This window comes from Eutrigla gurnardus, assembly GCF_963514095.1.
Source record: "Eutrigla gurnardus genome assembly, chromosome: 16".
NCBI lineage: Eukaryota > Metazoa > Chordata > Actinopteri > Perciformes > Triglidae > Eutrigla > Eutrigla gurnardus.
In genome coordinates this window covers 1,552,289-1,574,496 of record NC_139927.1, presented here as the reverse complement: position 1 = coordinate 1,574,496, position 22,208 = coordinate 1,552,289, and the positions used below count along the sequence as shown (strand labels likewise).

The following is a 22,208-nucleotide window of genomic DNA, read 5'->3' as shown; positions in this document are numbered from 1 at the left end:
ACCTCTGTCCCACTCCAGCTCGACTTTGACTCTAGACTTTGTTTTTGCAACTATTTCTTGGGTCCTGTTGTCTGCATCGTAGGTCCAGCTCTTGTCAACACCAGGGGCCTGTACTACTCAGTGAGTTTAACATACCAGGTATCTTCCTGTTCTCCAGCTTCAGTAACCCTAACAAAGGCATTCAGAGGTCAGAGGTCACACAATGCTGGTTAACAACTCGGTAAGTCAACCAGGGTTTCCCTTTCCAGCTGTGAGCGCGTGCACATGAAAGAGGAAGGGTTTGCAGCATTTGACCAATCACAAACATGGATCAGTCTACGGCAGCAGAGCGGCATATTTCTCCAGCTTCCTCCCACAGTCCAAAAACATGCAGGATGGGGATAGGTTCATTGATGACTCTAAATGGCCCTTAGATGTGAATGTGAGTGTGAATGGTTGTCTGGCCCTGTGATAGAATGGTTGTCTGGCCCTGTGATAGAATGGTTGTCTGTCTCTACATGTTGGCCCTGCGATAGACCCCCCCCCTGCAACCCTAAACACAGGATAAGAGGTAGAGGATGGATGGATGGATGGTTAATGATTACTGTGTACATGTAATATTCCACACATGCGCCGTCTTCTTTATTTACGTTTTTTATCATTTCCCCTGGTTTCCGTGTTTCACATCGCAACGCTTTGAACTGTGGAAGTCGGCATCGATGCTTGCAGAAAGGGGGCGTGAACAGTCCGCGAGCAAGTCCTCATGGACCTAACCATCGGACAGACCCATACGTAGTTTCCCCACCAGACCCACGTCAGTCATCAGCTGTCAGTCATCATCTGTCGCATTACAATGACGTAGCTAAAGCCTGACGAGTTCTCCTCATCATTCCTTCACCTCATGACTGTTTCCCTCGAAGTCAAGGAACAGTGGTTATGAAAGACGTTAGGACCTTCAATCAGACTTCCGGAACTCCCGGGTTCGACAGTTAATTTAAAACCGAACAGGAGCATTTTAATCTGAAAGAATCAGCGCGCAAGAAGGTAAGAGAGGATACAAACCCGTGTTACCAGTTAGCAGCCTGCTAACACACTACTAACGTTGTTTTAACACACTAACGTGCTGCTAACAGACCGCTAACGTGCTGCTAACAGACCGCTAACGTGCTGCTAACACACTACTAACGTTGTTTTAACACACTAACGTGCTGCTAACACACTGCTTACGTGCTGCTAACACACTACTAACGTTGTTTTAACACACTGCTTACGTGCTGCTAACAGACCGCTAACGTGCTGCTAACAGACCGCTAACGTGCTGCTAACACACTACTAACGTTGTTTTAACACACTAACGTGCTGCTAACAGACCGCTAACGTGCTGCTAACAGACCGCTAACGTGCTGCTAACAGACCGCTAACGTGCTGCTAACAGACCGCTAACGTGCTGCTAACAGACCGCTAACGTGCTGCTAACACACTACTAACGTTGTTTTAACACACTAACGTGCTGCTAACAGACCGCTAACGTGCTGCTAACAGACCGCTAACGTGCTGCTAACACACTGCTTACGTGCTGCTAACACACTACTAACGTTGTTTTAACACACTAACGTGCTGCTAACACACTGCTTACGTGCTGCTAACATAACGTGCTGCTTACACGCTAACGTGCTGCTAACAGACCGTTAACGTGCTGCTAACACACTACTAACGTTGTTTTAACACACTAAAGTGCTGCTAACACACTGCTTACGTGCTGCTAACATAACGTGCTGCTAACATAACGTGCTGCTAACAGACCGCTAACGTGCTGCTAACACACTGGAGTGTAGCTGGAGTCTTTAACAGACAGACTGATGGAGGGTGTAATGATTGATTAATAATTTGACTTTTCAATTGACGTATGGATATTGACTTTAGTATTTATGATATGTTGTTTGAACAGTATGGAGGATAATGACTTATTGTTTTCCCTCACAGTATGAAGGATAATGACTTATTGTTTTCCCTCACAGTATGAAGGATGATGACTTATTGTTTTCCCTCACAGTATGAAGGATGATGACTTATTGTTTTCCCTCACAGTATGAAGGATGATGACTTATTGTTTTCCCTCACAGTATGGAGGATGATGAACTTCCGCCAGCGGATGGGATGGGTGGGCGTGGCTGTCTACTTGCTGCTCAGCATCATGGCGGTGTACTATGTCTTTGAGGTTCACAGCTTCAGCTTGGAGCACGTGCAGAGAGGTGGCGCTGGCCCGTCGGTTCCACCTCTCACCATCAACTGGTCTCAGAGGGTTGTTGCCCACCTGCCGCCACTTCCTGTCTGGATATGGGCATTGGTCTTCCTGCTGCCATACCTGCAGCTCTTCCTCTTCCTGTTCTCCTGTACAAGAGCTAACCCTCAAGCTGTCGGCTACTGCGTCCTTCCTGTCTGCCTTGCCCTGCTCTGCAGCCGCCATGCCACCCGTAAACCAGCCAATCAGAGAGGCCCGCCACTCATCGACACGTAGAGGACGACTAATCGGAGAGGCCCGTTCCTCATGGACACGTAGAGGACGACTAATCGGAGAGGCCCGTTCCTCATGGACACGTAGAGGACGACTAATCGGAGAGGCCCGTTCCTCATGGACACGTAGAGGACGACCAATCAAAGCAGCCTGTCTCTTATGGACACGTAGAGGACAACAAATCGGAGAGGCCTGTTTCTCATAAACAGGTAGAGGACAACGAATCAGAGAGGCCTGTTTCTCAAAGACAGGTAGTGGACAACGAATCAGAGAGGCCTGTTTCTCATAAACAGGTAGAGGACAACGAATCAGAGAGGCCTGTTTCTCAAAGACAGGTAGAGGACAACGAATCAGAGAGGCCTGTTTCTCAAAGACAGGTAGTGGACAACGAATCAGAGAGGCCTGTTTCTCATAAACAGGTAGAGGACAACAAATCGGAGAGGTCCGTTCTTCAGTCAACCAAATTTTTTTTGTGATGTCACTTCCTACGTGCCTTGCTGTCCTCCAATCTCTGACCGGATCAGTCAGCAGCTGTCAGTTGGCTGGAGGATTTTGTGTGTGTGTGTTTTAATATTTAGACCAGAAGCTGCTGGGAAATCACATGACTTTGTTGTATTTAATAAGCTGAGTCATATGACACTGTTAATCATGAAAACTTAATCAATTAATTAAATAAATAAACTAACAATGTGAAGTTTTTATAAAGTTTTTTTATTTTTATTTTAGGAGGAGACAGAAACACGGTTACCAACGACAACACTGAAGTGCCGGGGATGACATAATCGCTCTGTCCCGTGCAAATGGTCTTGTTGGAGAACAATCGATCGCCGCACAATGCATGCTGGGTAGATTTGTGTCCGACTTGATCCCGACTTGCTCTGACATCATGCACAGGTGGGCAACGATAATCTCACGAGATCAAGTCAGCCGCAGTTTTTGGAGCAAGGCACCACAGTTGCTCTCCACCGACTGCAAGCCCCGGTGTGTGATGGGAAACGCCTGGCTGTCACCTCAACAAACACTAGTTAAGTAGAAAATGCTAATTTTCTGTGTAATTCTAATATTTAAGACTTTCTTGTGGGCTATTAGTCTCATGGTGTGCAATAAAGTTTTAATCTGTTAACAATCTGTTGTGGTGATAATGATGAAGCTATTTATTTATAATTCCAGTGTGCTTTACGAGGCAGACATAAAAAGTAGAAAGAAAAGATTACAAAGCCAGATACATATTCCCACAGATATTTACAAACCAATATAATTTGTTTTATAAATCAGAAGATGGCAGAAGGGGGCTGCACGGTGGTGTAGTGGGTAGCATTGTCGCCTCACAGCGAGAGGGTCCCGGGTGGTTCGGGGTCCTTCTGTGTGGAGTTTGCATGTTCTCCCCGTGTAGGTGTTGGTTCTCTCCGGGTTCTCCGGCTTCCTCCCACAGTCCACAGACATGCAGGATGGGTATGGTTCATTGATGACTCTAAATTGCCTGTAGGTGTGAATGTGAGTGTGAATGGTTGTCTGGCCCTGTGATAGACTGGTTACCTGTCCAGGTGTACCCTGCCTTTCCCCAATGACAGCTGGGAAGGGCTCCAGCCCCCCCTGCGACCCTGAATACAGGATAAGCGGTAGACGATGGATGGATGGATGGATGGAAGGAAGATGGCAGAAGGAAAGATGGCACCAACGGCCGAGGTGTGCGGCACTTTAAATGTTGCTCTCGCAAAGAATTGTGGGTCGGCGTGATCTCCTTTCCTATCGCATAGGAAGGTCCGTTGCATCCTATGCTAAAGGAGCTCTGAAAGGAAGCATTGGAGCTCCTTTCCTTTGCATTTACAGAATCCGAACGGCTCTTATCATGGCGGCCACTTGTTTACTTCCGGGTCACTTCTTCAGTTAGGAACCTTCCTAAGCAAACTTGAACAAGACAAGACTGCGAGGGTGCAGTGGAATAGTCTTTTTTGCTTAGGAAGGTTCCTAACTGAAGAAGTGACCCGGAAGTAAACAAGTGGCCGCCATGATAAGAGCCGTTCGGATTCTCTAAATGCAAAGGAAAGGAGATTACGCCGACCCACAATTCTTTGCGAGAGCAACATCAAAGTGAAGAGTCAAAGAGAACAACAAAGTGCCGCACACCTCGGCCGTTCATGAAAACAAACGATATGTGCATTTACATATTTTTAACAATTACTTTCATGCAGACATATAGTAATTTTTTATTTATTTCAATCATGTTACAAATGTTTGACAAAAATGAAACTAAAACCACAAATGAAACGTAAATAAAGCAACCGGTCAAACAGGAAGGAGGAGCTGCTGGACCTGAAGCCGGTCAGTGAACCAGCTGTTTATAAAACCAACATGTGGAGAAGTGGAAGATGCACTTTTTGTAGTCCATTATTGTAGTTTATCCAGCGCAGACGCACGTCAATCGCTGGTGCCGATCACCAGCTGTCAATCATCAGCGGCCGCGTTATAATGACGTAGCTTAGTGAAAGTCTCGTCGGATTCTCTGAGCACCGTGGTCGACTTTTCCTAACTCCTTTGGAGTTCTCCTATCGCCTTTCCTTAACCCCGTGACGTTTTCCCCAGAGGTCAAGGAATAGGAGTTAGGACCTTATTTTTGGACTATTCGACTGCACCCCAAGACTTCTGCATTTACACAATCCTGCCAATGACGTGCTGCACGCTCCATGCCAGTAGGTGGCGTTAAAGAATCATTAAGATAGTTTACCAACCGCGAATAAACACCAGAAAAGAAGAAATGGAGCAGCGAGCGTAATGACCATAGACATATGGTAATGACGACAACAGTGGCGTGCACAGACATTTTGGGGGGCAGGTGCTCAGTGAAAAATAAGGGCACTTTATGCGGCATGTAGAACTGACGGCTGCCTTATTATAGCAGTGTGAGATTTAAAAAATAAATAAACATTACAGGCACATGTTGAACGTTATATGCTATTGTTTTATTTCCCACAGAGCTGCTCCCCTGGGCTGCCTGCTGTAGCTCCCTTTATTTTTCCCTTCTTATCCTCTCCTTTCTAGGCATTATGCTGCAATTGGTAAATAAAAAGAGACCAACAATATATATAAGACTGTTTGGTTATATTTCAACAAGGCACAGGGCTACTTTTTCTGCAGGCAATTGGGTATTGCCTGTTTGTCATTTAGCAAATAAATGACTGCAAGTGTTAATTATGTAGGCCTAGCCTAATGTAAACCTACACAATAGCCTACTAAATATTCGTCTTAAGTAAGTATACAGATAGATTCACATGCTGTAGGATACCAATGACAAACTCTACTGGTGGTCATCATCATGTCATATCTATTACTGATTTTGGGTAGCGTCTAGCTTGTTAAGCAGGTGAGCAGCCAATAATTTATGCCCAGCTGTGTGGCGTTGAGACCGGCTACATCACAACAGAGACCAATAAATGCAAGTTGCAGCTTGGCAACTGAGGCGCGTTCACACTGCTTTTATTTTGAAAATTGACCGGATTGTCTCGTGTTTCTTTGTGTGAAAAAAACGAACTTTCAAAAGGGCACTTGCTTGGTCCAGAGGGCAAGGGCAGGTGCTTTAGCACCACCTAGTGTCTACCTGTGCACGCCACTGGACGACAAACAAAGCTATAGTAAAGATGGCCGCCGTGGCTGTGTTAGCAGAGCTGAGACTCAGAGACGGACACAGAGAGAATATCTGCGTTAAAGTGGAAAATAATCTGACTTCTCTGATCAGCGGAGTTCACGAGATGAACGCGAACGCGTCGCGGCTCCTCAGCGAGCTGGTGGAGCGGGAAAAAACCCGCGGAGACTGCGCAGAAGGTGAGCTAATTGCTGCTAACGAGTCAGACGGATTGTTACCCGTGTAAAGAAACAAACTTACAAACTGTTACCTGTGTTAAACAAACAGACTGTGGCCACACTGTTTTTTTTATTATCCACCTGCTGCAGGCGAGGAAGACGACCAGGACAGTGATGAAGAAGACGAGGACAGTGATGAAGAAGACGAGGACAGTGATGAAGAAGACGAGGACAGTGATGAAGACAATAAGCCTCAAAACTCTGACTTCCAACCTCCAACTAAAAGATCCAAAACCTGAAACACCTGAGGACAAAACACAATAAACAACTGTTAATATTATTATTAATAAATATGATCAATGTTTTACTTGTATTTGCTGTTACCTGTTACCCTAGTTACCTGTCACTATAGTTACCTGTTTGCTCACTTTGTACAGTAACATTTATCTATATAATCATAGATATCTACTCTCATTAGTTACATTGTTTATTCATCAGATTGTTAATTAAATACAAGTCATGGAGTCCACATTTAACATCAGATAATGTGTACTGATACTGATAGCGCTGTCCTGTTGCACTTTCTTCCAACAAATGTACTTGTTGTAAGTCGCTTTGGATAAAAGCGTCTGCTATTTGTAAATGTAGATAATCCTTTTTTGTCCAACGGCGGGTCATTTACAGTGTTACAGCAATAAATGGGAGAGTTAGTTCAATAACAATGACTTATTATAGGCCTATATTGCTTCTTAACAGGTAAACACAGCAAATCAAACGGTTGAATTCACATTAGTAGTAGAATGATGATGACAATAAAGGTTATTTATTAAACCCTTAGCATAAAGAGCAATTCCAACATGTCCTATGATGCAGACATTACAAGAACAAAGGACAGAATCAGAGCCAGATACACACAGTTCCACAGGGATTTACGAACAGTAAATACATCGGAACATTTTTATTTGTATAATCCGAACACGGTCGCAAACTACAGGATGCAACTATTTGAATCACTTCCTGTAAATTCTTTGGAGTCTCCGCCTCCTGCTAATGTCACGTGATCTCGTCTACTTTTCAGGCGAACTGCTGTTCCTCCCGAACACGTTGACTTGAGGTGGCGCTGTGGAGTCAATAACGTGAGATGCTGTTCGTCTTGTGGAGCCTCCGTGTTTGATTCATTTATAGTTAGACAACATGACCTGGTACACCCAGTCTGAAGATAGGAATATCTGCGAGGGTGTTGCTAAATGGAGATTCGTCTCGTCCTCTCTCTCTTGCCCTCTGGTAGGAACCTACAGGAAAATGGGCCAGCGGAGTTTTTAAACACGGTGACGTCTGAACCCTGAATGCCGCCAAATACGATCTGCGGAAATGAAGCGGAAGTTGTCACTAGCAGCTAGCAGCAGCTAGCGGTTCGATAACAAAGACTCGGTGAGACAGAGCTGATTATTGGTTATTGATAGTTCTCTTTCCGGTTGTTGGCTGGTCTCCACTCGGTTCAGACGGTGTAAACACTTTGCCTCGGTAAGTTTGTGCTTCCTTCATGCAGATTACGCAGCACGAATGCGGAAAAAATGCATTCGGACAAAGCTAACTGATGTTAGCTGCTAACGCACTGTTTTTCGATCGTTTGCCGATCAGTCAGTAGCTGATCAAACTGATTGATGAGTAAATGTATTTGTAATCGGCTTCACAGACCCTTATCAACGAGAATAAGTTAGTTCATATCGATGCGAGCGTTTCTGTCCATGTTTTACCATAAAATAACACCAAGAAACCGTGAAAACATGATGTCACATGAAATTCATCTGAGCAAAATGACTGCTACTTGTAATGATAACGGTATCATCATCATCTGTTAACAATAACGTCAACATTGTAATCACTTTATGTATTTATTGTATTATTAAATTATTTGGCATTCTTACATTTAAATGAAGTGTATGTGGAACTTGTAATTAATTAGTGCAAAACATTAGGTGACATGATGGTGTACATTTAATTTGAGACGTATGTAATCAAATGTTGGTGTTCACAGAGCAGTCATCTCTCCATATGGTTTCTTCATTTTTAATGGCCACCTTTAAGACACCACTCAGATTAACATTATAGATGTTCTCCATAGTTACAGAGTTTTTGTTGTTGTTGGTCAATGTGGTAACAGGGAGGATGTCAGAGGAGCAGACGGTGTCTCTGGTTGATGTTCTAGAAGAAGATGAAGAACTCGAGGAAGAAGCTTCAGCCGTGTTGGCAGGAAGTGACTCTGATCACTGCTCATACCCTCAGGTTAGTGGTTTATTATTATATATTATATTTATGTATTCCCAAATTAGGCCTGCACCAAACAGACAAATGAAACACGGCAGTTTAGAATAGTTGTAATGTTTCCCAACAGCAGCTGGTTAGGCATTCTGTGCCCTTCTACGGACAGGACTGTAGAAGGGCATCAACTCCGAACCAGGACTGGGATCTGCCAACTGTATCACTACGCTGATGGAATTGTCCGCTTGGGCCAACAGGCTTCTATGAGACGTTAAATCCCATTGGAAACTTTATGTTTCCTTCTCAGCTGCCTCGTCATCATCCTTGTTGTAGTCTTTGACAGGAAGCCATGTTAGTCTGAAATCCTTGTTGAATGACATGTCTGTGTTTCTGTGTGTTTCAGGGCTACGTGAAGCGTCAGGCGGTGTACGCCTGCAGCAGCTGTACTCCGGCAGGAGGAGAGGCAGCAGGAGTCTGTCTGGCCTGTTCGTACACGTGTCATGAAGGTCACGACCTCTTTGAACTCTACACTAAGAGGTTAACACTGACCTTTAATATATCACATTATGAATCATTTTTCTGATACAATATATAACGGGCCAAACGGAGATCTCTGGCAACTACCAGCCATCAAGGCATCAGCTCCGCTCTCGAGAGGAAAATCAAGAGATGCACATTTATCAGATCATTGATTTCATTTTATTATACGGTTTTGATTATTAGGGTGTGGTCTTGCCAGATAAAATAGGTCAGACAAACAAACTGTCTGCAGATTGGGGGCTGAGCACTACGTCATCGTACCAGACCAGTCACATTGTTAATTTGGTGACATTTTATCTTTTATCTTTTGCAGATTCCTGTACAGCTCTTCCATCTTTATTTATCCATCATCCCTCACTTTATCTGTCTGTGTGTTTATATTGTTATAGTCACTGTTTGTTTATTGCCCTCAATGTATGCACCTTAGTCACCAAGACAAATTCCTCTTTGGTGTAAAGTGCTTCTTGGTAATTAATTTGATTGTGATTGTGATTTATTAGTATACATGTTGTTAGTACATTATAACACAATCGGACCCAATACTCAAGACTGGTATCATTGTTAGTGCATCCCTAGTTTAAATGTAACGTTCCTATGTATCTATTCACAGCTGGATAAAACTTTAGTTTTTAACATTACATCACTCTGTGAGACTGATGTTGCAAAGTGCAGTAATGTGAGCTCATTTTCATGGTAGTATAACCTTCTTTATTTTAAAATGGATATTACATCTGTAATCCGATTAACAGTTTTTAATTATGTGATGCTGTTATATTGACAGTATATGACGGAGGGCCCTAGTTTCGTGGCGCAGCACAGGGCAGCGCAGGGTGGCGGAGCCGGCGCAATGCAAGTTTCGACCCACGCAGTCTTGCGCACGGTCAGTTTGGCAGTTTGGTGGATCGCCTGCGCCAAGATGGGTGTGGGGCAGCAGGGGGAGGCGTCGCACATTCAGCTTGGCGTAGCGGAAGTTTCGTGGCAAAAAGCCTCGCCGAGACTGCGCTGAAAGCCTCGCCAGCTCCAACCTGGTCTACTTTTGGCGCAAGGCGTAAATAAAGTCCATTCATTCAATGCGAATCACAGCTGGCGGAGTGGAAGTTTGGCTGACGGCGCGCAGTGCGCACACGTCACCGAGACCTCACAGGCAGGTTTCCACAGTTCCAGGCACATTTAAATGCAATAAACAATCACAACAAACACTATTTAATGCAACTCATTAAATCAACACGTGAATTTATATCTATATAGATTGTCCCGTCACATCTGACGGCAGATCAAAGGCGGATGGCACGCGTAACTGAAACTCAGCCTCTCGGACCAAAACATCTCCCTCTCTCTCTCCTGTTTTTTATAATATGGGCATTGTTATTATTATGATACGCACGCACAGCGCGTGATGCGCGTGGTGGGAGCGCCGGCGCTGCTTCTGTCATCGGGTTGTCAAGTGACGGAACTTGCACTGAACCTCCCCTAACGCATTAAAGGAGAGGAGAGGAGCTCATTTGATTGGTGAAGATCTGAATCGGCTGTATTAATCCCAGTCCACGCCTCGACTCCTCCTCGTCTCCCACTCGAGGTGTGTGTCCACAGGCAGTCCCATTCATTGTCTATGTGAAAAGCTGTTTTAAAAGCGTTTAAAATCGCCCCTGTGGACACGCACCTGCACAGGGGCGATTTTAAACGCCCCTGTGCAGTATTGCACGCTTGGTGGGCTGCCACTAGAGGATGATTGACAGGCGCTCTCCTTCAAACAACACATTTTTGCGAGTGTTCCCGAGGCGGCGAGTCGAGCCCGGCGCCTCTGATTAGCATAAAGTAGATTCGACTTCAACTTTAGGCAAATGAGGAGCGGCCAACTCGCACGCCGTCTCTCGACATTCGCCGCGACGCTACCAGAATGCATTGCACGGCTTTTCACATAGACAATGAATGGGACGCGGGGAACCACCGCTGCCTGTGGACACGCACTTTTCCTCTTTCCCACTTGCGCGGGTGGGAGTGACGGGAGGTGTGCCTGCGCGAGCGGACACACCCCGTCGGCGCGGCGCAGGTGCGCTGAGAGCTGACTGGCCTGGTCTACGAAACTAGGGCCCATAGTTTTTCGATGACCTCATGCTCTCATTAAAGTGTTTGAATGAAAAGTCAATGAAGAGTGTTCAGACATCAATCAATGAGTTGATTAACGTTAATGCAGCCTTCTCGCCTTCAGCCATTTCATATAATCACACAAGTCATAATCTTATTAATTATTAATTAAATAATGAATTAATTGAATCTCCGATTGTAAAAGTCTGTAACCAAACATGATGTCAGTCTGAATCCCTCTTCTATGTTGAAACTGTTTTCCATCAACAAACTCTTCTTCTTGTGTTTTGTGTAGGAACTTCCGCTGTGACTGTGGAAACACCAAGTTCAAAGAGCTGCAGTGTAAACTCTACCCTGTGAGTTTACATCCGATTCAATATTATTTAAGGGTTCTGATGACTGACTGTTATCTGTGTTCATTTCAACTCATACATAGGGATGAGAATTAACATGTTATCCACATAGATTGCTCTTATTAAGCAGAGTCTTTAATGATTCCTGATAATTGTTGGGTGGAATAAAAGTCTATAAAGGTCTAGTAGCACCATGCTAAAAAGGACTGAAAGCATTGATAAGAGGAATCGATATTCACAGGTATATCTATCTATCCATCTATCCATCCATCCATCCATCCATCCATCCATCCATCCATCCATCCATTTGCGCCGCCTCCTTGGATTTGAGGAATACATGATCCCACAAGCAGGTCTGGTGGCTTCAGCGACCTCTGTTGGAGCTGTAGGTGTTGGTCGAGTTCAGGAGTTTCTCAAAGTGTTGTCTTAACAGTTTGCCAGAACATTCTTGAGGCCATGTGAAAGTTCTTCTCCTTAGCCTCCTGGACTCCTGCCACACCTGGCTTTTTGTTTTGGCAACCGCAGCAACTGCAACCCTTCTGGTCAAATGGTAACTGTCTGCTGTTTCTGGAGACCCCGGGGACAGCCAAGTCTGAAAGGTCTCCATCAGCTTGACGACCTCCCTCACTGTTGATGTCCACCAGAACTATAGAGTCTCCAGTGATTGGCAGTCACCCAGGTACTCGGAGCTGCTGTATGGTGCATAACCACAAATTACAGTCAGGGACTTCCTCTCAGGGACTTCCTCTCAGGGACTTCCTCTCAGGGACTTCCTCTCAGGGACTTCCTCTCAGGGACTTCCTCTCAGGGACTTGCAGTATCATCAAAGCAACCCCTTTTTTCCCTGGGGAAAACGCAATTATTTGTGCGCTCAGTCCCAACACCCATCACAAGCCTCTCACTGTGGGCAACTCGTAAATTGCAAATAAAGTCAATGCAATGATGTGACTTTGTGCCCGGAGGTTTCGGGCAGTGCGAATAACATTTATCTTTTTTTAAATTACAAATAATTAGTATAGAAGCAACTGGGAACATGAGCACTCCCCTGCTCCGAGTATAAAGTGTATTTGAGCAATGGCATTGCATTTTAAAAGTTGTTGTGTGTCATACTTTCGATGTTATTGGGCCAACTGTTGAATAATGACGGACAGGAGCTCCACAACTTTAAATGAGCTTGTTGATTTGTATATTTAGCTTGTCATTCAAGTAAGGTTAACTTTTTACACCGAACAGAGTCATGTCTGTGTTTTGAAACCATTTTTATCCAGCGTATTTCAAAATGATTAACCCGTAATTGATTAAGGCGGCTGACTATCATAATATAAATATGATAATTTGCATCACGTGATTCCAAGTAATCGGACAACTAGGAACCGGTTCTCAATGGTAACTGGTTCTCGATTCCCATCCATAGTAATGATCTAAATCCTTGGAAGCTTATGCGACTGCAGCATGTTTGTGAGAAGAGCATATATTTCCATTGTGTGTGTTTCAGGAGAAGGAGCAGGTCAACAGTCTGAACAAATATAGTCACAACTTCTTTGGACTTTACTGTACCTGCAGCCGGCCTTACCCCGACCCAGACGACCAGGTGAGTCCCACCTGATCTCGAGTTCGGCCACAAAACCAACTGGAAATGTTTCATGATAAAATCTTCCACGATATCAATGATTCATTAGTTATTCAAGTTATTTGAATCTGCTTTCCTCTATCTACAAAAAAATACAAGATTGACCTTTCCCCGACTTTCACCTGACTCATCTGACCCTGACCTGACCTGACCTTCACCTGATCCTCAAATGACCTTCATCTCACCTTCACCTCATCCTTTGGCTGACCTTGACACCAGGTATGCTGTGAATCCAGTAATAAGTGTGTCCCTCTGTGATTGGCTGGTTTTGTCTCCAGGTGGATGATGAGATGATCCAGTGCGTGGTGTGTGAGGACTGGCTGCATGGCAGGGTGAGTCTTTGGGTGCAAGTTGTTATGAGTCAGAGTTTCTACTGAAATGAACAGAAACGTAATAATTTACCTGTATTTTTAATAGACGGTGACATGAAGTGTTGCTCAAGAAATGACTCAATCATTCATTAAAAATAAAGAAGTTGTGTATGTGTTGACAGCACCTGGGCCGTTTGGTTCCAGACTGTGTGGAGCTGCAGGAGATGATCTGTGAATCCTGTATGAATAAAAACCCTTTCCTCTGGACCTATGCTGCTCACCTGGCAGGTAAACTGTCCACTTACCCTCACCATGTGCACACCAATTTTAAATGGTAAATAAATGGTAAATGGCCTCATTTATATAGCGCTTTTCTCCAAAGCGCTTTACAGTAATGGCTGTCATTCACCCATTCATACACACATTCACACACCGACGGCGGTGTCAACCACGCAGGGCGACAGCCAATCAGGGTGAGGTGTCTTGCTCAGGGACACCAGGCACTCAGCTAGGAGGAGCCGGGGATCGAACCGGCAATCTTGCAGTTACCAGCCAACCCGCTAAACCCCCCCACCCTTACCCAAGGCACATTTAATGGTAAAAGCTCCAAAAAGCCATTACAAGAGTTGTAATAATAATCAGAATTAAAGCTAAATTTGCCACGCCCTGTCATTATAGCCATATCAGAGATTTAAACTCATCATGCTTGACAGGTGTAGAACATTTCATGGCGTTTGGATTCTAGCAAACCACTGAATTCTAAGGGGGGAAATATCACTTCCTCTTTTATGGGGAGAAAAACATCGCCGATGCAACAGCGCTAAAGGCATCTTCACAATCTTCAACAGTAAGCATTAGCAACGTCTTGAAATGTCTCTGACCAAGTGTGAGATGGATCAGGTCGATATGAGGAGCAGTGCAGGTAAACGGTCATGTTCTCCCTGTTTAGTTTCAGGTGGAGGAGATCAGCTGACGGAGGAAACAGAAGTGGACCAGTCAAACAAAAACCTTCCTAACAAAGAAGATAAGGTAAGAGGATTGAGCTAGTTAACTCCGCTGGTTACCATGGTAACTGCACTACAGCTGGTATTGATCATATTATGTGAAATTAATTTGAAATGATTCACTGACTTTACAGCTAATGTGAGAGACGGTTGATATATGATCTTTACTGTAGTGATAGAGATATACACAGGTTATATAGAGATATACACAGGTTATATAGAGAGATACACAGGTTATATAGAGAGATACACAGGTTATATAGAGATATACACAGGTTATATAGAGATATACACAGGTTATATAGAGATATACACAGGTTATATAGAGATATACACAGGTTATATAGAGATATACACAGGTTATATAGAGAGATACACAGGTTATATAGAAATATACACAGGTTATATAGAGATATACACAGGTTATATAGAGATATACACAGGTTATATAGAGAGATACACAGGTTATATAGAGAGATACACAGGTTATATAGAGAGATACACAGGTTATATAGAGAGATACACAGGTTATATAGAGAGATACACAGGTTATATAGAGAGATACACAGGTTATATAGAGAGATACACAGTGTATATAGAGAGATACACAGGTTATATAGAGATATACACAGGTTATATAGAGATATACACAGGTTATATAGAGAGATACACAGGTTATATAGAGAGATACACAGGTTATATAGAGAGATACACGGGTTATATAGAGAGATACACAGTGTATATAGAGAGATACACAGGTTATATAGAGATATACACAGGTTATATAGAGAGATACACAGGTTATATAGAGATATACACAGGTTATATAGAGAGATACACAGGTTATATAGAGAGATACACAGTGTATATAGAGAGATACACAGGTTATATAGAGAGATACACAGTGTATATAGAGAGATACACAGGTTATATAGAGAGATACACAGTGTATATAGAGAGATACACAGGTTATATAGAGAGATACACAGGTTATATAGAGATATACACAGGTTATATAGAGAGATACACAGTGTATATAGAGAGATACACAGGTTATATAGAGATATACACAGGTTATATAGAGAGATACACAGGTTATATAGAGAGATACACAGGTTATATAGAGAGATACACAGTGTATATAGAGAGATACACAGGTTATATAGAGAGATACACAGGTTATATAGAGAGATACACAGGTTATATAGAGAGATACACAGGTTATATAGAGATATACACAGGTTATATAGAGAGATACACAGTGTATATAGAGAGATACACAGTGTATATAGAGAGATACACAGTGTATATAGAGAGATACACAGGTTATATAGAGAGATACACAGTGTATATAGAGAGATACACAGGTTATATAGAGAGATACACAGGTTATATAGAGAGATACACAGGTTATATAGAGATATACACAGGTTATATAGAGATATACACAGTGTATATAGACATATATACTGTTGCACTATTCCAACAAATGTACTTATTGGAAATTGCCTTGGAATACTAGTGTCCATCTATTCAATATTATTTATAGTGTCATATCACAACAAAACTACCCCAGGACACTTTACACATAGAGCTGAGGCCTGGACTACGAAGCAGGATTTGTGCTTAGTAGAGATAGACCGATATGGTTTTTTCAGGGCCGATACCGATACCGATTATTAGTAGTCAAGGAGGCCGATAACCGATATTCGGAGCCGATATTCATTTGCAGTAAAAGTGAAAATACTGGTATCAAAATTTTGAATAATACAAACACCAACACTTAACTTCTTTTAAATGCCTTTAAGCATATGTTTATTAAACAGCTTTTCAGAATCGCAACATGTATAATATAATGATAATAAACATCTGTTTTAAAATTTTAACAAAAAGTGCAGGAAGCTCCCAGGCTCAGCAGCATGTCTTAAGGATAAATGAAAACTTAAACAAATAAATATCTCCCTGAAGTTTTATACAGTGAATAAAATGTTCCAAAATTTCAATATAACTGAAATGTTATTTTATCTTCTACTCATCTTTGTTATCTAAGTTTTGAGTAGTGTCCATGGGCGTTTTGTTTTGCCAGCAATGGTCCTTTCCTCTCCCTGCCCTAAATATGTGTGTATATAGTGTACTTCTTCTGTGCCATTCATGTATTTAACTTTCTCTATCACTACAGTAACTTTTTGACCGTCTGACCAACTGTTTTGTTGTCAGAAATAAATTGATCACATGGGCAAGCCTGGTACCGTTATTTAGCCCCGTTTCTCTAGTTTAAGAGGAAAAACACCGCATGTTTCTAGCGCAAACCATTACGGAGTTATGACGCTCTAAAGACAACATGATCTTTTGTAGCGTCTACGCTACAATGGGTCTCAGTTAACAGACACCTCTGGAGGGACTGCGAGCGAGCAGAGCTGCCGCTTATGTTTGTGTTTTGGGCTCATGGTAACGTTACTAGTAGTTATGAGTTGTAAAGGACTGGGATGTTTATTAGAATTTCAGGAGAGTCTGCTGCGTTAACTTATCTTCGAAACGTATATCTGCCCTCCGCAGCTTCTCCACTCGGCGAAACTGTTTCTCCTCGCCGCCGTGTGTGTGAGCAGCACTGAGCATGCACAGCTTTCACTGCTGATTGGCTGTTACCCATGCCATGCCGCTCTGTGTGTAACCAATCAGATGGTGCTGTGGGTGGGACAATGCTGGAGACACAGTAGTGGCTGCAGACTGAGAGGCGCGGCTCCATCAGAGCCAAAATAACCTAGTTTTAAATTGATCTCTTATCGGCCGTCGGATTAAAGAAAAAGGCCGATGCCGATTTGTGTCAAAATGCTGAATATCGGCGCAGATAATCGGCCCGGCCGATAATCGGTCTATCCCTAGTGCTTAGCGAGGTAACTTAAGCCTTAACTCTGGGTTTTCCATCCTACGACGCTGGCTCACTTCTTACCGGGGTAGATCACCATGGTAACTTACGCTGTGGGTTAGGTTATGTTCCTGATAAGAGATCAACGTGGAGAAACACACCGACGACTGACCAATCAGCTCTCTTGGTGCGCGGATATATTTATGAGAGATCCAGATTCTCATCGGAGGGAAAGACTTTTCTGTGTCAACATACAGCCTACTGACCACTTTGAATTCTGTTTTTATATTTATTTTATTTTTTACACCGTCGGGATTGCAGCGGAACGAATGAGGCTGATATTGTCAAACACCATGAAAATACATCTCAGCAACACATTAATTTGTTTAAAGTAATTTTTCAGCTTTTTATTGCCGGAGGACACCGTGAGAGTTAAAGAGACGAGAGAGAGCAACGACATGCTTTAAAAGAGGGCAGCAGGGCGGACAATGACCTTACAGTTCACACCGATCAATTAATAATCAATCATTTCTCAGGGTGACGATATCATGGAGCCTAGCTGTAAGCGAAGCCGTGAGGAGGCAACACTAAAATGCAAACTGAAGGAGCTGCAGGCGGTTGGTCAGAAAAGAGTCCAATCAGGAGCCGTGTTCTGGCCGTCTGCATGGCGCTCCAAACTCTGCTCCTGTAACACCTGCCAGGTAAGACTCACCTGTCTGAATACTCTTTAAAGGCCCTGACACACCAAGACGATTATTGGCCATCGGACAGTCTGCCAACTTCGGTGACAAAAGTCTGTTCGGTGTGTTTTGTGCCATCGGCCGTCGTCAAAGCCGCCGGGATTCCATGTGTTGAATCGGCCACAACCAAGTGGTTCAGTCTGACCAATCTTATCGGTGGAGTGCTAGCCCTTGATGAGCGAATCAGTGAACGAGAGGACCGGATGTGATGGTAAACAAACCAGATAAAGCGCAGACGATGGTAACACATGCACATGCATGCTCTGTGTTTGGGTCTAGAGATGTTCCGTCATTTCTGGTTTTCTTTTCTTTTTGGGCGACAATACAGATTGGCGCCACCTGCTGTTATGGAGACATTACGTAACGCGCAAGCGCAAAACGTACGCTCGAGCCGGTAGTCGTTCAGGTGTGTGCGAGGCACTTTTTTGACCGTGTCGGGGAGACGGGATCCCACTGATCAGTCCGACTGCCTTTTCTGACGAAGATCGGCCGTTGGATTGGTGTGTCAGGGTTTTTCAAAGGACAACAGCTGAAGTGCTCACCAGTCTTTGTGTACGTCACAGGAGAACCTGTCTGAGGCTGGACTGTCCTTCCTGTTGGATGAGACGGACACCGTCCTGGCCTATGAGAACAAAGGGAAGAGCAATGAACAGAGACAGCAGGGACAAGACCCTCTGATGTCAGTGCTGGACAACCTCAACCGTGTGCAGCAGCTGGAGATCATCCATGGTACACAAGAGTACTCGTACAACGAACACACAGAAGCACCAGTTCTAAGACGAAACTAAAACTTCCAGTACTGCACATGGAACCACCTGTCTTCCAGTTACAGCTCTATCTGTTGTCGTTGTTTCAGGGTACAATGACATGAAAACTGAACTGAAAGACTTCCTACACAGATTTGCCGCAGAAGGAAAGGTGAGTCTGAAGATGACCAACCCTCCTGATGATGTCATGTTACTGTTCTCTGATAGGCTGTGACTGATTCCTGATGATGTCATGTTACTGTTCTCTGATAGGTTGTGACTCCTGATGACATCCGTCAGTTCTTCGAGCATCAGAGTCAAAAGAGACGACGAGACGATGCCACACGTTTCTCCCCAACCTGATGACTTTTGACCTTTTCATCTAACCTTGAACTGACCTTCGACTTTTCTTGTTTTGCTTCATTAATTTTTGACTTCAGCTTAATTTGAAGCTCTTGGACTTCCTGATTTTAAAGTGGTATGTCTCTGTGGTTGCCAACATTAATGTCTCTATGTTTCCTTTTGAACGATAACTAATAAAACTCAATTATCTGAAGAATTGCGTCCCCATCACCCTGGTCCCAGGTGTGTTCATGGAAACACTTCTGCTTCCTTCCATAGTGCACCATGGTCCAGTTGTCCTCATTTCAAGGAGTTCCTCCTTCCTAATGACCTGTATTTCTTCATGAGTTTGTGTGTCTAGTTGGGTTAGGGGACTAAAAAGACAGAATTATTATTTGTTATTATCATTAGCAGGTGTGGAAAGATTTCTGACGGTTGATCTGGTGGAAAGCAGACTGGAACTGCATTAAACCCTCTAAGTCGCCGAGGTTGGGAGTCCAGCCAGGAGAGAGTTGCAGTAGTCAAGGCAGGAGATGACCAGTGCTTGGACCAGGAGTTGCGTTGCATCCTTTGTGAGGAAGGTCCGAATCCTGCGGATATTGTAGAGGGCAAATCTGCAGGATCGGGCCACAGCAGTGATGTTGGGGGTGCAGGATAGTTGGTCATCGAGGATTAAACCCAGGTTCCTCGCAGTTGAGGAAGGTAATACTGTGATGCCCTCGACAGTGACCGACAGGTCCATGCAAGGGCAGTCTTTTTTAAAATTCTTTTTTTATTTTGTTTATTTCGGGCATGTCCGTTAAATCATCATCACACATCTTGCTCACACAGTAAAAAATACACATGGCCCAAAGGGAAAGCGGGAGAAGCCGAGGCTTATCTAGTCCCGCCCCCATTACCCACAGGGGGGAAAAGAAAGAAAAATAATAATAATAAAAAATAGAAAATAAAAATAAAATAAAAAAATCAACATCATAGTCTTTTCTTGTCTTTTGCATTTTTCGCTTGACATAACATTTTCTTTCACTTGTGACATTTGACATACTATGTTACAGCAGTAGGTGGTACAGAGAGCTGAAGTCCAGTGCATACAGATTACGTGTGTGTTTCATGCCTCAGACCCTTATCAACTCCCATGTAATAATCTGTACCGGTCAAGTGTTGAATATACATACTTCTTCTTAAAGCCACTTAGTGTTGCTGATTTTTTTACTTCTTCTAACACATTCCATTGTCTAACGCCTGTGACCGATAAGGAAAAGGATTTTAACGTAGTTCGTACCTTCCTTTGCCTGAAAATCAAGTCCCCTCTAACATTGTGTCTCTCTCTGTGTGAAGAATTTTTGCAGGTTCTGGGGGAGAGTTCTGTTTGATGCTTTGTACATCATTTGTGCTGTGCGATAGTTTATTAAATCATATAGTTTGAGTATTTTCGATTCGATAAATAACTGATTTGTGTGTGCCCTGTAGTTGGCGTAGTGTAAGATTCTCAAGGCTCTTTTTTGGAGAGTTAACAAGGGCTGTGTGGAGCCTTTATATGTGTGTCCCCACACCTCTGCACAGTATTGCAGGTGTGGAGAGACTAGTGCGCAGTATAACAGATGAAGTGCTTTTTGATTTAGTATTTTTTGTACTTTCCAAAGTATGGACACACTCTGGCCAACTTCCTTTTTAATTGTGCTATGTGTGGCTTCCAACTTAACATGTCATCGATAATCACTCCCAGAACCTTATTCTCACAGACCCTCTCAATATTAACTCCGTTTACTTGAATGTTGGGACTGTTGTTGCAGCCTCTCTTACCGTATAGCATGTATTTAGTTTTACCAAGATTTAGTGATAATTTATTTATATTAAACCACACTTGAAGTTTAGCCATTTCCTGATTTACTGTTTCCACAAGTTGGTTCAAGTCCCTCCCCGAGCAGAAAATATTGTGTCAACCGCGAATACTATTAATTTCAGAGTATCTGACACTTTACATTTATGTATAATATAAACAGCTTTGGACCCAGAACTGACCCCTGTGGGACCCCACAGACTATGTCCAAGTTCGTAGATGTGTTATCACCGATTTTAACATATTGGGATCTCTTGTGTAGATAGCTCTTGACCCACTGCAGTACTACACCTCTAAGGCCATATCTCTCCAGTTTAGCTATTAAAATATCATGGTTAACGGTGTCAAATGCTTTTTTCAGGTCTATGAAAATTCCTATGGAATATTGTTTTTGGTCAATAGCGTCGGTAATGATTTCCACAGACTCTGCTAAAGCTTGAGCAGTCGAATGGTTCCTTCTGAAGCCGTATTGGCTGTCATATAACAATTTATGTTTGTTGATGAAGTTGTCGAGCCTATTGTTGAATAGCTTCTCTAGGATTTTTGACAGTTGTGGCATTATTGAGATTGGTCTGTAATTGGTAAACTTGTGTGTGTCACCAAAGTACTGCAAAAGCTGAAAAATTTGTTATTTTTAATAATTTAACCACAAATATATAGAGACCCAAATAATTTGAAACCCCAGCATTTTCTGTAGTTGTGGTATGTATTTAAATCAGCTCTTAACATGCATTACACACTGTGACAATATTAGCTCCATTAAGCTCCGCTTGTAAAAATGGTATAAATTGTAAAGTGTATTTAGGTTAGTATTTCTCCACACCACAGACAAACACTATCCTTACAAACCTGATGCTTGCAGTATCTGGAGAGCCAGTGTTGTTCTATTGTTCCTCATTTCCTGTTTGGATGTTCCATATTTGGAATAGCTCGAAAGTCCTTCATAACTGCCATCTAAAAACAAAATTATTAAAAGAATATTCAACATCATATGTGCCCGAGTCTTCAACAGTGCAGCTGTTCTGCATAACTAAAATAAACCGTATTCAGTCATTTGTTATTTTTGTTCAGTCAACTGTTATCAAAATTATCAAAGTATCTATACTTTTTAATACCACTTTTTTTTCAAAATGATACGATATCCACATTCGATACTATGAAAAGTCCCAAAGCTATAAAAAAAATTATGCGCTAGAA

The 22,208-nt window shown here is 43.0% G+C and overlaps 3 protein-coding genes across 7 annotated transcripts; all 3 read left to right on the top strand.

The window, feature by feature from the left end:
• Positions 1-815: 815 nt before the first annotated feature.
• On the top strand, positions 816-3,958 carry tmem251 (transmembrane protein 251). Of its 3 annotated transcripts, none has more exons than XM_084030427.1 (3): positions 816-1,023; positions 2,103-2,516; positions 2,601-3,199. In XM_084030427.1, exon 2 carries the CDS (start codon positions 2,111-2,113, stop codon positions 2,495-2,497), a length of 387 nt encoding a protein of 128 aa, XP_083886553.1. In that variant the 5' UTR covers positions 816-1,023; positions 2,103-2,110; the 3' UTR covers positions 2,498-2,516; positions 2,601-3,199. The 3 variants fall into 3 exon arrangements, 2 of the variants coding, with proteins under 2 accessions (XP_083886553.1, XP_083886552.1); XR_014598517.1 differs by adding an exon at positions 3,221-3,958 and having other exon boundaries at positions 820-1,023; positions 2,103-2,936; XM_084030426.1 differs by having other exon boundaries at positions 820-1,023; positions 2,103-3,199.
• Positions 3,959-5,110: 1,152 nt separating this feature from the next.
• On the top strand, positions 5,111-21,995 carry ubr7 (ubiquitin protein ligase E3 component n-recognin 7). 3 transcript variants are annotated; one of them, XM_084030955.1, is made up of 13 exons: positions 5,111-5,129; positions 7,721-7,816; positions 8,457-8,578; positions 8,958-9,091; positions 11,475-11,535; positions 13,028-13,123; positions 13,441-13,494; positions 13,656-13,761; positions 14,423-14,502; positions 17,880-18,044; positions 18,647-18,812; positions 18,940-19,001; positions 19,103-21,995. In XM_084030955.1, the coding sequence occupies exons 3-13, from the start codon at positions 8,462-8,464 to the stop codon at positions 19,190-19,192; spliced, it is 1,131 nt and encodes a 376-aa protein (XP_083887081.1). In that variant the 5' UTR covers positions 5,111-5,129; positions 7,721-7,816; positions 8,457-8,461; the 3' UTR covers positions 19,193-21,995. The 3 variants fall into 3 exon arrangements, 2 of the variants coding, with proteins under 2 accessions (XP_083887081.1, XP_083887080.1); XR_014598566.1 differs by lacking the exon at positions 5,111-5,129 and having other exon boundaries at positions 7,497-7,816; positions 19,103-19,459; positions 19,680-21,995; XM_084030954.1 differs by lacking the exon at positions 5,111-5,129 and having other exon boundaries at positions 7,497-7,816.
• Positions 6,108-6,643, top strand: LOC311027119 (uncharacterized protein). Its single transcript, XM_084030956.1, has 2 exons — positions 6,108-6,313; positions 6,443-6,643. The coding sequence occupies exons 1-2, from the start codon at positions 6,130-6,132 to the stop codon at positions 6,589-6,591; spliced, it is 333 nt and encodes a 110-aa protein (XP_083887082.1). The 5' UTR covers positions 6,108-6,129; the 3' UTR covers positions 6,592-6,643.
• Positions 21,996-22,208: the final 213 nt, after the last annotated feature.

Excerpts from the sequence above, each read along its gene's own strand:
- ubr7 (XM_084030955.1), top strand. The coding sequence starts at position 8,462 with ATGTCAGAGGAGCAGACGGTGTCTCTGGTTGATGTTCTAGAAGAAGAT. Across the intron at positions 9,092-11,474 it reads TTTGAACTCTACACTAAGAG|GAACTTCCGCTGTGACTGTG; the intron begins GTTAACACTGAC and ends TGTTTTGTGTAG. Across the intron at positions 11,536-13,027 it reads TGCAGTGTAAACTCTACCCT|GAGAAGGAGCAGGTCAACAG; the intron begins GTGAGTTTACAT and ends TGTGTGTTTCAG.
- LOC311027119 (XM_084030956.1), top strand. The coding sequence starts at position 6,130 with ATGGCCGCCGTGGCTGTGTTAGCAGAGCTGAGACTCAGAGACGGACAC. Across the intron at positions 6,314-6,442 it reads CCGCGGAGACTGCGCAGAAG|GCGAGGAAGACGACCAGGAC; the intron begins GTGAGCTAATTG and ends CACCTGCTGCAG.
- tmem251 (XM_084030427.1), top strand. The coding sequence starts at position 2,111 with ATGATGAACTTCCGCCAGCGGATGGGATGGGTGGGCGTGGCTGTCTAC.